Below are 13367 nucleotides of genomic sequence, written 5' to 3'. Positions count from 1 at the left end.
ATTCGAGGAAAAATTGTATACAAGATGTGCTACGATAGGGTTTACAACAAATATCTTACAACTCTCTAGAAACTTTAAAGGTATTAATGGAAACAAGTAGGGTTGCGGTGCATCTACGAATTGAAGTGATAATAAAATATACAAGATGGCACATAAAGCTATAACGACTATGTCATACCGCGATTGTGGAAAACTTATGGCTCTTAAGTATGTTCTGTAAATCTTGAAGCACGGCGCTGATCTGTCTAGCTTGAAGGTCGTGCCATAATGATTCATTTCACTACCTCGACGTAGCACATGCTATGACTTACCTTGAAAATTTCACCTTCTCAATTCAAGAAAATGTATCATTTCGTGGATGTACGCACCTCAGAATGCTCAATATTGTATAAGAAATTGCTGTGTAGCACTTTCTAAGACAGATAGGGCGGATAAAAAATTCTCTGAGCTCTCGATATGAAAAATTCAATCTATTACACATTAGGATTGAAAGGCTAAAAAACTTCATATATTCATGTTTATCACACTTCTCTTTTTTTTTGTAATAACAGCTAAGCCAGTCATCCTCTATTATATCACGCACAGTGTGTTTTTGTTTCATTTAGGCCCCGTTTCCATACTTCCCTGCATCCCCTCAAATGCGAATCGGACTTAAATACGACGCCCTGTAGTTACTTTCATATTACGGACATTTAAGTACAGTTTCTGCAATTTGGATATGTAGGAAGCTGTTTGAATCAGGGGAGTTACTGTAAATTCTCATAGGGCCTTTATCTGTTTGCATTGAAACTTTGCACATATACCACCGTTTGTTTAAGTTCATATTTCGACATAAACTCTCTCTTTATATTTTTCAGTGGGCGGCCGATAGCTCAGGATCTGGATTTCAAATCCCGAACAGTCAGAAAGGACTACCCTTATTAAATCATCCCAATGAGTTTGGCTTGAGCAGGAGGCAGTCCTCTCAGAAGACTAAAACATTTGCTGTGTAATTGAGTGTGCTAATTAAAATTAACATAAGTAGTTAGTAAAATTTAATTTGTCATAGAACTTAACAAATCTCCATGAAAATAACCGGTACTAATTGCCATAAAACTATAAAAAAGTTTTGTGCGGGCATATAAGGAAAAGTTAGTGGTAAGACATGCAAAAAGTATCGGGAGTTCAAGTAGGAAAAAGGACGTTCGACGATCCGGCGGCACGTGTTTCTACTTATTGGCTTCATCAGGCACGCGTGCCTACAAAGTAAGTACACACACACATTATGTTGCGCATGTTTAAAATAGTGTCATATCTGCTGTGTAGCCGGGTAAAGGTGGGTGGTGTAGGTGGGGTGATTGAAGAGAGGGGCACAGTAAACAGGCGTCAACTTCCCCTTTTCAAAAAATAAATAAACTCTCCCCAACTTCGTGAGGCATGCAGTCAGGATATCCATGGCTAAGCCTCTTGCTGACGTTGACCCAGTCAAAAATATTAAAAGCTCATCAGGGACATTTTGTTTTAACTGGACATGGGACATGCCACTAACTTTTTCGTAAATAGTAATAATTTTATATTGTCATGATAGTTTTGTAAGAAAAGTGCTCATTTGCCATATTGCAGGTCTAATCTAAAATGAATTTCATAAACATTTTGTAGTAAGAATTTTAGAAAGTGCATATCAGAGCAACATAATAGACAATTACCTAACACCGCCGGAAAGTGATACTTTAACTCATGCTGATTGCAGTTGACCGAACGGCGCGAAGTGAAGTTCTGTAACGAGTAAAGACTTCAGTTAAGATACTTTCACATCTGTTAGGTACAATATTTTTCCTACAAGCTCATGTGTGTTGTCGTTATTGGCATCTGTAAGTTTAATTAAATATTAGCGTGCCGCCAAATATTTATACGCACATTGCGCATAGAGATATTTGGCACTATCGCTTCGTTTTGCGTGCGGTAGAAATTTTTACCGCACGAGTGCAGTGAAGTGCTACCTTTGGTTCCGAAATACGTGCAATAAAGTCACAAACCAAAAACGCTTTAATTTGTGGATTTTGTTTGTTTATCATATTGTACTGGATTTTCACGATTTTTGGTTGGAAAAATCATATTATTGCATTAATAATAAGCATAATCGAAGTAACGTTCGAATATCTTCAAAATTTTTCATCAATTTAAATGTTTTTTTGTTTCTATGAAATATGTATCAATTTGGGCATAGTAAAAATATTTTAATTAAACACGAAATAAAGGCTCATAAGGTACAACAAACGCTATATAAATTTAAATTTAGAAAGCGACGCTCGGCGATGCGACGCCGACGGAATATTTTCCAGAAATATACGTTTTTCCTTCCAGAACTTTGTAGTTCCATAAATTCTGAACAAATTTTGTTCAAAAAGTTTTTTGATATCTTGACTAAATAAAAAATAGAGGAGCAAATATTAACGTACCGTCTTATAATATAAGGTGCTTCATAATAATACGCCATTAGGTAACGCAAGAATCTATGCACGACTTTAGAAAAAAGGCCCTTTGTCATATAAACCTTTAAAATTTGCAGGGTGTTTCATTTGAAATTTCGACATTGCAATTGGAGATACGATATGACGGAATATAGCCCTATACAAGATTTGAGCGTGTTCTCTTTTCAGACTCGCAACTGTATCAGTTTCCAAAAACGTAGATTTATCCTTGTCATTTTTGTGTATTTTTTCTGTGTCACCTCGAAAGGAACATTCTATAGATCCTAATAAGTTTTTATAGCTACTTGTACAAGCCCATAAGATGGCCTTCCAGTCAATAAAAACCTGATAGATATATTATCCTTCGCCAAAAATATATGACTGATTAAATTTGAATGCTGATTTTCAATATCGCAAACTTTTTTCCTTCTGTATAATGTAGATTGATTAATGCAACTTTTTCACTAATGAAATTTTTAATAGAAATAATGACCACCATTATTCATGTAGTAATTCGCGGTAAAACCGCGAAATAAGAAGGCAGAGTTATAAATATTTCTATGTTTGAGAGGAAATTTATAAAAATTAGTTTTTGGGGCCTATTACTTAGGAAAGAAATTTAATTAAATTGCATGCAGGATGCTCCAGATTTAAAATGGGCTTTTTACGAAATGACTTAAGCGGGCCTTGTTACACTACTGCATTAAAGTTTTTTTGTCATATCCCTCGAGTTTTTGAGATATTTAATGTAAATTTGAGACTTACATTTCTCACAAAGATCTTCATTAACTGGTTCTCTAAACCTTATAGGGTGATTATTTTTTGACGACTTAGACCTCATTTACCTCCGCAAACTTTTTTGTGCCTCACCACTGACACTAACTTACCCAATAAATAATTTCTTTTTTCAATTTAAAACTTTTTGTCTCTTGCACTCTTTATGTGATCGGAACATTTCCATTGAGAAAACGGAAGGCAAAACTTCTAAAATCCTTGAAATTTAGGTCCCTATTCAGATCGTCACTAATGTAAAGTTATTTGATTGTTCGTGTCACCAAGGACTGTAAGTGGCTTGTCACCATCAAATTTATGGCAGGAAAATGGGACCTGACCTATCAAAAGTTATCACCGTGAATATTTTTAAATCGGTGTCTTTACGCCATTTGATGTAGACTATCGCACCTTGTATATTAAATTATGTCGAAAACGAGCCAATAAATATTGATGGAGATGTGTGGTGTCAACAAAAGATGGTGCACCTAAAAATATTCGAAGAAACGTAAACAAATTTTAAGCGAATTTTTTCCCAATCACTGGATTGGAAATCAAAAAGTGGTGCACTGGACTGCAAGAAGCTCAGATTTTTCCCCGCTCGATTAATTCCATAGCAAATAAATGAAAAAATCGAGTGATTAAAAACCCTTCGAACGAGGTAGATATTTTGTAAAAAACCGTAATCACTGAAGTATTTAGTATTTGGTAGTATAAAACGCATTCCGTTGAAGAGAAATTCAGCGTGCCGTAACTGAAAACGTAAAGAGAAAGATCCAGAAATGTATTGAGAATTATTTTGAAAAATGTTTATTTTTCTGCTATATTGTCGAAATTTTTCATTAAATTGCATTTTGAAGAGAGATATTATTGAAAAATTTCTTTTAATTCCTCGAAGAGTTTCTAAGCCAATTTTTCTTCCGACGGGTTTTTCATTGTAAATTGGAGCCACATTACTCCTCCACGAGGCCCTCAATATTTTAATAAATGCACGAAATTCATCTTAAAGAGCCTACAGGCCTATGCTTCGTGCAAACTTGCTCGAAGCACGCTCTAGAGTAATAATAAAAACCCAAAAGATCGAGCCCCCAAACGAAATTAAATGTGACTAATGGACGCAAAAATATAATTTAGACCATCACCAAAGACAATCCAACGAGTTTCGAGATTGTACTATGTTTGCGTGTGCACTATCGCTAACGTATTGCAATTTAAATCATTGTTGTACTACATATCATGACAGTGTAAAAATGGTGAAAGCGGTATTCCCTCAGGGAGCATTATTTTAAAAGAAAAAGAGAAAGAAAGATTGTCAATTTTTACTTCTAGTCGTCTGTTTTCCAGTAGGTTTTTGATAATATAAACTAGGTATTTTGGCGCTTAAATTTGTATATTAGACCACTGTGCCAGACGCTGTCAAATGCCTTGTTAATGACCATAAATAAACTTGCCGATCTTCTACCGTTTAAATGTGTTGTTTGTACGTTGTTCGTCAAAACAAAGAATGAGTGAATAGTCGTTTGTTTCTGGTCTAAGCCAAACTCATATGTCGGAGAATATTTTCTGATCAAGCCTGAAATTTTTTTGTTCTTCGTCTTTCGTTTTTGTATTTTGTCTAGTTTATTTTTTTGGAACAAATATTAGTGCTCGTTGAAGTACTTAAGGCTGCAAGCTTCTTCACCATTCCTAAAGCTCTTGTTGAGAATACTTGTTTTGTGCGCTTTAGATCAAACTGTGGACGTGCATCGTCTTGATTTTTATCGCAGCACCGTTTATGGCCCAATGTACCGATAACTTTTCCGAAATTTTGTGTTTTTTTATCAAGTCGACGGATATCTGACCATTAAGCTTATTCAGATACATCCATGAATCCTCAACGAGCATACAAACAAACTGTAAAAAATACAATAAATCATCATTTTTTAGGGTGAAAGGTCCTATTTTATTGTTCCTGAATGAAAATCAAGAAAATTGATAGACGCAAGGGCTTCGAAAAGATTACTTTATAGAGACACACTACTTTAGATGATTTTAAAAAATCTCTTCCTACGGAAAATCAGTCACAAAGAAACTTATTTAGGCCAAAGATCTTGTTAAGTAACAGTAACCTGTTTATTGTAAAATAAGTATTAGTTTACGTTTATTAGTTTATAATTAAGCCAATATGGGATTAAGTAACTTTCGAACTGATGAATAGTTGCTTGCGCCATTTTGCCTTAAGGGAGGTTTAGGTTGGGGCTTTCGTTTCATAATCGTCGTATCCCGAATTCCTCAATGTATCATCAAAAGTATCCTAATAAAAAGTACTTAAAAGCTTAATTCTATTGTATAAGGAATTGATACATTTTTTCAACTTTTGCTTTGGCATTATTTGTAACTCGTATAATTATATCGACATTAAATGTTTATTATTGATGGTAAAATGTAGTATTTTTTCCTAACTCCAATGTCGAATTTACCGCAGAACTTCCAATTATTTCCCCACATAACAACATGAGAAACTAATAGAACGAGGCAAATATTCCAGGTGCACGGGAACTTCTAGTTTTGAAACTGACTGAAAAACATGAATCCACTCAGAACGGAACTCCAACTTTCATACGGGATATTTGTAGAGTAAAATCGCTTTACCACACGAAAATGCAGCATGCAAATTACGCACGCTGCACGGTGCTGGTATAATAAATTAAACGCTAAATTAACAAAGTCTGATGCAAGAATAATAAAAATAATGATAAGCCCTTTCTCAACCTGTAATCTATCTGAGTTTTCCTGTTTCCATGGAAATTGAAATCCTGCTAAATTTCGCATTACATCAATCCTTTGCATGTAGTGTCGAAATGTATGTCATTTTATAGACTTAAATTTGAGTTCGAAGATAAATCTAAGATATACGAATGGGGCTAAAAGCAAGACACATGCATATGTTCTTGATGAAATAAAATTCGATCCTGCTTGTAATATTCCTTGGGGTAATTTATACGCGAAACGATTTCCTATATCCTACCAATATAACTCTTTTGAGCATATCAACTGAAATGGAATCTAAATTGGAAAGCCGTCGTTTTTCAAGTTCGTTATGTATATGTCACCCACGATAATTTTTCTTTTGTGCCGAGTGTCTCGGAAAAACCTGAAATTAATATTTCATCCATTTTACCACTGGCTTTGTCACTCTACGGCAATTTATCAATACGTCTCATAATCAAACTAACGTATTAATCAACAGCATAGGGGCTATTGAAATAGCTGTTCACATTTTGATTACACTGGGAAGCGCCATGCATATTAACCATATTGTCTTTCCATTTTTTTTTAATACATTTTTTAGCAATTGTCAGAAAGCGATAACTTTCTGGTTTGTTTGCTTATAGCAAAAATCATCCGGCTGGTTTCAATTCGTCAAACTTTTGTTTTTACCTGGTTCAAACAATTGCCATGGCTATTCTTGAAAATTATTTAACAAGAGTAACATCAGTAATTAACATAAAAATGCCACATTTTTAAACCATTTCACAACTTAAAGATGAAAGTAAACGAATTTGTCTCCGAAAAACGCCTGATTAAATAGAAAAAACGTGTAGTTTTAAAATATCTAAATTTGACAAGAACATCCAAAAATTACAGCTAAATCCGAACCTGTTGGATTTGATAGATTTTAAAATCGATAATCTTTGCTCACTCCGACCCTGCACGGCGCAGCCGCAGTACTTCCCTCAGCTTCGCTCCATGTCATTCATCCACATCGCTGAGGGATGAAATTTCTCTCCAGACATATCACTTTAGTTTTTGAGCATAAATTTTATGATGAATTCGTGTCGTAGATAGATCGGTGAATTGCTGTGTTGGTGTCGCTTTCACTAGTGCTCAGGCAGGGCTGCCGCGATATATGAAATCGCTTTGCCTGAAGGAAGCTGATAGGTATTGATCTCTGGATGCTGTAACAAAAAATCATTTCGAGAAGTTCTGGTTGGAACAGTGGATAAAAGTCTTAGATAAATTGCGGAAGTTGCAGCTTAGAAATATGAATCGTTTAGGGGGAATTAAGCTACCCCCCTTAACCGCTGCTGTGAATGTAGCTAGTCAATTAAAAAGGCAATTTTTGCCTTCCGCGCCATCTGAGAGGCATAGTCAAATGGGGCAAGGTCATAGTGAGAGGGTAAGTAAAATGAGGATTACTGTCATGGGAAATATTAACATAAATAAGGAATTAAAATTATGTTGATGGCGAAATCAGTTATTAGTATTTTGAGTTTACCCCAACTTATTAAAATTTAAATTTTAAATTGGTTTGTTTGGAGTTGCTAGTGTTTCAAGCACTAAAAGGAGAGCTCTAGTACTTTCTTTTTACTGATCAATTTAAAGTTATTACTATGTCTACTGCTTTGCAAAACCATATTAGCCAGAGGACTTGAAACCAACTAGCAACTATCTAACGCAAGATTTCATCCAGCTCAGGAAATTATCTTGCAATATACTAATAAAGTTTTATTATATTTGATTTGATTTAGTTGCAAATCAGCCTTTTTTATAAAAATGGTTCCTATTTTGTCACAACTTCAGGTCCATTTCGCACAGCTTCCTAACCAGAATCACACGTCTCATGGTGGAGTCAACCAAGAACATCACGAAATGTCCAACATGCACACTGGTACCAACCCTTTTGGAGCTTCAAACCCCAGCAATCCATTTTTACAACATTCACTAGACTCGGGAGAATCTGGAGGTTTCCAACAGGTAAATATGTTGTTATACTGGCGCTGCACTTCGTCCTTTTAATTTTATGTTGCCGTGAGATATGATGAAATCAAAATTTATAGAATCAGTTAATTAAAAACATCCCCCCCCCCTTATTTAACTCAATACTTACATATGCCATTGTTTGGGAAACCCCGTGAACTATCCGGGTTTTTGCTTCATTAGACCACAGTTGTGGTTATCAAAATCCGGCTGGCCAAAGCGTGGAAGACTTCAAAATCTGAAAGTTACCAGGAGAGCTAGGTTTGATTATTGTTACTGATCCCTCGACAGTTATGAGCCCCATGTTAAGACTATTAACCCTGAAGACGATTGTGCAAACTTAGAAATGTGCCTCGTATTTGGAACTGAGTGTAGATAAAATTTTCGTCATCTCTGTGACTTCTGCAGGAAAGCCATTTTAACAGTACACAAGGAGGAATAGTAAAACAGCAGAGCCGAATGTCGTCAGTAGATTATTCCGAAGGAAGCGATTTCGTGGAAGGAAAAAGTGATGTCAAGATCAATGAATACCAAGCTGCATGGAATGTAACAAATGCAATTCAGGTTTGTTCTTTTGCAATAGGTTTTAAGCATCATTTCAATCTCATCATGAAGTAAAACAAAACGATTTTACTTTAATGAACTTTCCGTAACCGGGCCGCAAATTTCGCTACGATATTCAAGAGTTCTAATTGCTTTAGTCCCTTTATCGAGTTCCCGATCAGAAGTATAATTTGTTTCATTCGTGACGGAAGCTTCTTTTAACTCGCAAAGCCCAAAAACATGAGGGTAACCTGAAAACTGCTGGATATTTTAAATTACTTTTACAGGATGTCTAAAATTGAACGCCCCTCCTACATATTTTGTTTTTTAATAAAATGTGTGCATATACAAAGCATTTTACGAAGCCGTGACATACTAAAATTACCTTTTTTCAAATTCAACTCATGGCGTTAATTGTATTTTTCATTACAATTCTTTCTCTATATAAATTTGGACTAGTGTGCTAATGTAGTCTTTAATAGAACTTGTATTATCATGTGCTATTCTTAGGGAATGTTCATCGTTTCGTTGCCATTTGCCGTGCAAATAGGAGGTTATTGGGCTATAGCAGCGATGATCCTCGTAGCGCAGATCTGTTGCTATACCGGTAAAATTTTGGTCGATTGCCTTTATGAAATAGACCTGCAGACTGGAAGGTAAATTTAACATTAATAGTAATATTGAAACACACATGGTTTCGAAAAAACTCATTGAACATTATCGTTTTCTGAAAATACGTATCTGCCTGACATGTAGTCATACAGGTCTGACATGTAGTCATACAGGTCTGACATGTAGTCGTACAGGTCTGACATGTAGTCGTACAGGTCTGACATGTAGTCGTACAGGTCTGACATGTAGTCATACAGGTCTGACATGTAGTCGTACAGGTCTGACGTATAGGCATACATGTCTGGTATGTAGTCGCACATGTCTGATGTGTAGTTAAGTGTAGCAGTGACCGAAGAAAAATTCGTCTAACGCTTATTTATTTATTAAGGTGTTTTGATAATGTAATGTCACCTCATTGAAACAAAAACAAAAGGAAACAAGTTTTCTCCTTATGGCTTAAAACCTCTCTATGAAGTGAATCCCTTTAACTGATGACAAGGGAGCGGTTATCTTACCCAAAAAACCTCTATTATTTATTTCTCATTCCTTTCGTTTTTTAGACGGATACGAGTACGAGATTCTTATGTAGCAATCGCAAAAGAATGTTTTGGGAAAACTTATGGTTCAAAAATAGTGAGCATTGCTCAAATAATAGAACTTCTGATGACCTGTATCCTTTATGTGGTGGTTTGTGGAGACTTGATGATTGGAACCTTCCCTGAAGGTGCAATTGACACACGATCATGGATGATGCTAATTGGAATTTTTCTATTACCACTAGGTAAATTTTTAAAGAGTCACTTTTCTCGGAAACACATAATTTTTAAATATCTTTCAGGTTTCTTGAAATCGTTGCAGGGCGTATCGGTACTCTCCTTCTGGTGCACAATGTCACATATCTTCATCAATGTAATTATTATTGGCTACTGCTTACTTTATATTGGTGAATGGGGTTGGGGAAATGTAAAGTGGACGTTAGACCTCAAAAACTTCCCTATCAGTTTAGGGGTTATAGTTTTTTCGTACACATCCCAGATTTTTCTCCCCACTCTAGAAGGTAACATGGAGGATCCGTCAAAGTTCGAGTGGATGCTAGACTGGAGTCATGTTTGGGCTGCAGTCTTCAAAGCAGGGTTTGGGTATATTTGCTTTCTGACATTTCAAAACGATACTCAACAAGTGATCACCAACAATTTACATTCACCTGGATTTAAAGGTCTAGTTAATACTTGCTTAGTAGTGAAGGCGCTGCTCAGCTATCCACTTCCATTCTACGCTGCATGTGAACTACTAGAGAGGTCATTTTTTCGAGGAAAGCCAAAAACTCCATTTCCAACAATTTGGGATCAAAACGGTGACATTAAGGTATGGGGATTAGCTTGGCGTGTAGGTGTAATTCTATTCACTATTTTAATGGCTTGTTTTATTCCTCATTTTCAAATTTTAATGGGATTTATAGGAAGTTTCACTGGGACAATGCTTAGTTTTATTTGGCCTGCATATTTCCATATAAAACTAAAAGGTAGTACCCTTGACAGAAAAAGTGTGATGTTTAACTATTTTATTATTTACTTGGGATGTATTTTTGGAGTAATTGGGATTTTTGACTCAGGACGGGCACTCATTGACGCCTTTTCCATCGGCCTACCATTTTAAATCTTCAGAAAAGAAGTAATATGTTGCATTTTGATTTTTCGCTGTTTAACTGTGGCCACTTAATTTCGGGACGCCTTGTATAAACTATGGAAATGTAAGGAACTTTCGGTATTTGCGGGCACGCTCGTTAAACTCATTGTTAAAAGTTCTGAATAAATATTTTCAATAGCAATAAAATTATATAATATAAATCCCATCTAAATCAAACAATAACTGTTACTCCTTAATATAAATGAATTTCGAAGTAGGCACCTACTATACAGGGTGGCTCATTGACCATGGTAGATCAAAAAGCAGGAGATACTACACGTTAACTGATAACCATTGGTGCAAAACGTCTTACGTGAAAATTGATAGTTTGGGAAATAATGGGTGTTGAAATTAGTATTTGTTCAGCTATTATGAAAATACCTTGTCTACGAACTTGAAATTTTGTAAAGTGTTTTTTTTTAGGTAACGAATGAAATGCATGTTGCAATGTTTCATTATATTATCAAGACACACTATAAGTTTCATCAAGTTTCGAATAAGGCATATTTGCGCCAATGGCCATCAGCGGACGTATAGCATTTCAGGCTCTGGTATTTCAAATTGTTAATGAATCTTTCTGTAGATGTTCTAATAAATTAAAGTCTTTATATGTATAGATAGGTACCAAATTAATAATGTATTTTGAGAGTCGAGATCATGAGTTCATCGCTTTGTTATAGGGCGTTATTTCGATAAGAAAATTTATTTGACAAGTTTTTTGTCACACCTAGTCCAATGACAATAACAATTTTTTATATTTTGTTTTTTGATAACTGATGCTTCAATAAATACCACCTAAGAGTCTAAAATAGGCATGTCAACGAAGTCTTCCAATTGCCGAAGCCTGAAAAGTATACACATAGAGGTTAAATAAAATTATATTATAAACGTAAGATAAGAAAGATATGCTAAGTACCAACATTACAATGTAGCGATAAATACTATTTAGATCTTGAACTTTAGCAGTGTTAATGAATCAAAAAAGTCAGGTGAACTGGGTTGTACTAATTCGATGTCGAGTACTCCAATGGATGTTTTCTAAGTCTAAATTGAAGGATACTTCCTAAGTGTTTACTGACAGTGTATATGCCAGGTGTCTGGATACTCTACGAGGCGATTCCTTAGGTCAAATTAAGATACTTGGACATATAAACAAATGTTTCCAACACTTCGTTATTTACCTGCGCGATATCAAAACCAGACTGTTTACAAATTTTTCTTTTTTTAGAGCTGCTTCAGATTTTGAAATTTTTAATGTTACACATAAATCATCTTTAAGGTTTGCACAAAATGCGAAAAATAGTATTGCGAAATATGTTAAAATCTACAGGATGGTACTTTTTGTGGTGTCCGACTCCCTTTTATCATCCGAAAATTTTTTTAGTGCCTGTGGTGAACCTCGAATGCCTTATTCAGTTTAATAATTTGATATATTGAATATTAACATCTTGAGCTCAATGACTGAATGAAGAATTATCTTAATTGAACTAAACGAATCACCTCCTAAAATATCTCAAAGTAATTTCTAGGTCCAACTTCTTATGACCCCAAAAGTACCTCCATATCAGACCCATCTGAGAATATCTGAATAACGTCAGTTGAAATATGATCGAGAATTTGTTCACGAATTAGACAGAAACTTTTTGAAAACGGTGGAAAGGAGAAACTTGGTGAACACATAAGTGAAATTTGCAATCTACCTGGGACTCCAAATTTTACCTCAACCAATCAATAAATATTAATTACATATTTTCCACTCATAACTTCTACTGAAAGTCATACAAGTCCAGTTTGATTATGAGAAAAATGCAACTGTTCTATCAACTCTTAGATCAACTATTAAGAGCTATCTATGACTTTCGCATCTTTCTCTCGTTTTCTCATAATTTTTTTATTTGATTTTGTTATCAATAGGTGCTAGATAGAATTATCACTTTACTAAAATCGAAAATTTTTGGTGATTTTTGAAAAAAACCTACAAGTAAATCGTTAGCCATTGATTAAATGGCGAAAAACATAATCAATCAGCATACAACTTATTTATAAGAAAATCTACCTATGTCATTTAGTTATAGTCAATTCCAAATAGTTTTTAAGGATCTAGATAACGCTAATGTTGAATTTTCGTGCTTTTATGTATATTTAAATAATTATATTATCGTCACGTTGGCGATGACTAGTAATAATTAGAAACTGATGTCTTCCACAGAATGTAACGTTGTCTTCCAAATGAAGTGTATTACATAAGCATATCAAGTATTTAAATTTATAATGGCAAAACTAGACAATACTTTTACCATTTATATCTAATATTTTTCTGTGTGTATATGTATAACTATTCAAAATTGTTCTAAATGTGTAAAAATATTATTCCAAGTAATAAATGATGAACCTAGATCCGGATTACTGAACGACGTGTTAATTCTTTAATGCAAAGCGGACAATTAACAAACTCGCTGGTTCTAGTCCAACCGAAGATGATGGATTCGATAGAATCACGTGTACCGCTTGAGGGTGAACACCTATCAGAGATACCCACCAAGTGCATTAGTCCTTCCAAACCAA

General features: G+C 34.9%; 2 protein-coding genes across 3 annotated transcripts in view; both read left to right on the top strand.

The window, feature by feature from the left end:
- LOC136341498 (orexin receptor type 2-like) overlaps positions 1 to 5644 on the top strand; it is a 56705-nt gene extending 51061 nt beyond the window's left edge. The window contains exons 7-8 of one of the 2 annotated variants that reach the window (XR_010732505.1): positions 858 to 1245; positions 1306 to 5644. Coding sequence is in view for 1 of the 2 variants with exons in the window: in XM_066286525.1 (XP_066142622.1) it covers positions 858 to 992 (135 nt within the window). In the remaining variant the exon portion in view is untranslated. Of the gene's footprint in view, positions 1 to 857 lie in introns of both variants that reach the window. The other variant, XM_066286525.1, reaches the window with a different exon arrangement.
- Positions 5645 to 6935: 1291 nt separating this feature from the next.
- VGAT (vesicular GABA transporter) lies at positions 6936 to 13213 on the top strand. Its single transcript, XM_066286662.1, has 6 exons — positions 6936 to 7380; positions 7785 to 7958; positions 8370 to 8525; positions 9015 to 9160; positions 9677 to 9897; positions 9955 to 13213. Exons 1-6 carry the CDS (start codon positions 7246 to 7248, stop codon positions 10770 to 10772), a joined length of 1650 nt encoding a protein of 549 aa, XP_066142759.1. The 5' UTR covers positions 6936 to 7245; the 3' UTR covers positions 10773 to 13213.
- The last annotated feature ends 154 nt before the right edge of the window (positions 13214 to 13367 follow it).

The sequence above is a fragment of the Euwallacea fornicatus genome, chromosome 10 (assembly GCF_040115645.1).
Source record: "Euwallacea fornicatus isolate EFF26 chromosome 10, ASM4011564v1, whole genome shotgun sequence".
In the NCBI taxonomy this organism is placed as follows: domain Eukaryota; kingdom Metazoa; phylum Arthropoda; class Insecta; order Coleoptera; family Curculionidae; genus Euwallacea; species Euwallacea fornicatus.
The sequence above is the reverse complement of the archived record's forward strand: the minus strand, read 5'-3'. Positions and strand labels throughout refer to the sequence as shown.

Bases quoted from the DNA above. Each gene is read 5' to 3' on its own strand.
- VGAT (XM_066286662.1), top strand. From the start codon at position 7,246: ATGAATCGTTTAGGGGGAATTAAGCTACCCCCCTTAACCGCTGCTGTG. The intron at 8,526-9,014 runs GTTTGTTCTTTT...TGCTATTCTTAG, and splicing joins ATGTAACAAATGCAATTCAG to GGAATGTTCATCGTTTCGTT. The intron at 9,161-9,676 runs GTAAATTTAACA...TTCGTTTTTTAG, and splicing joins ATAGACCTGCAGACTGGAAG to ACGGATACGAGTACGAGATT.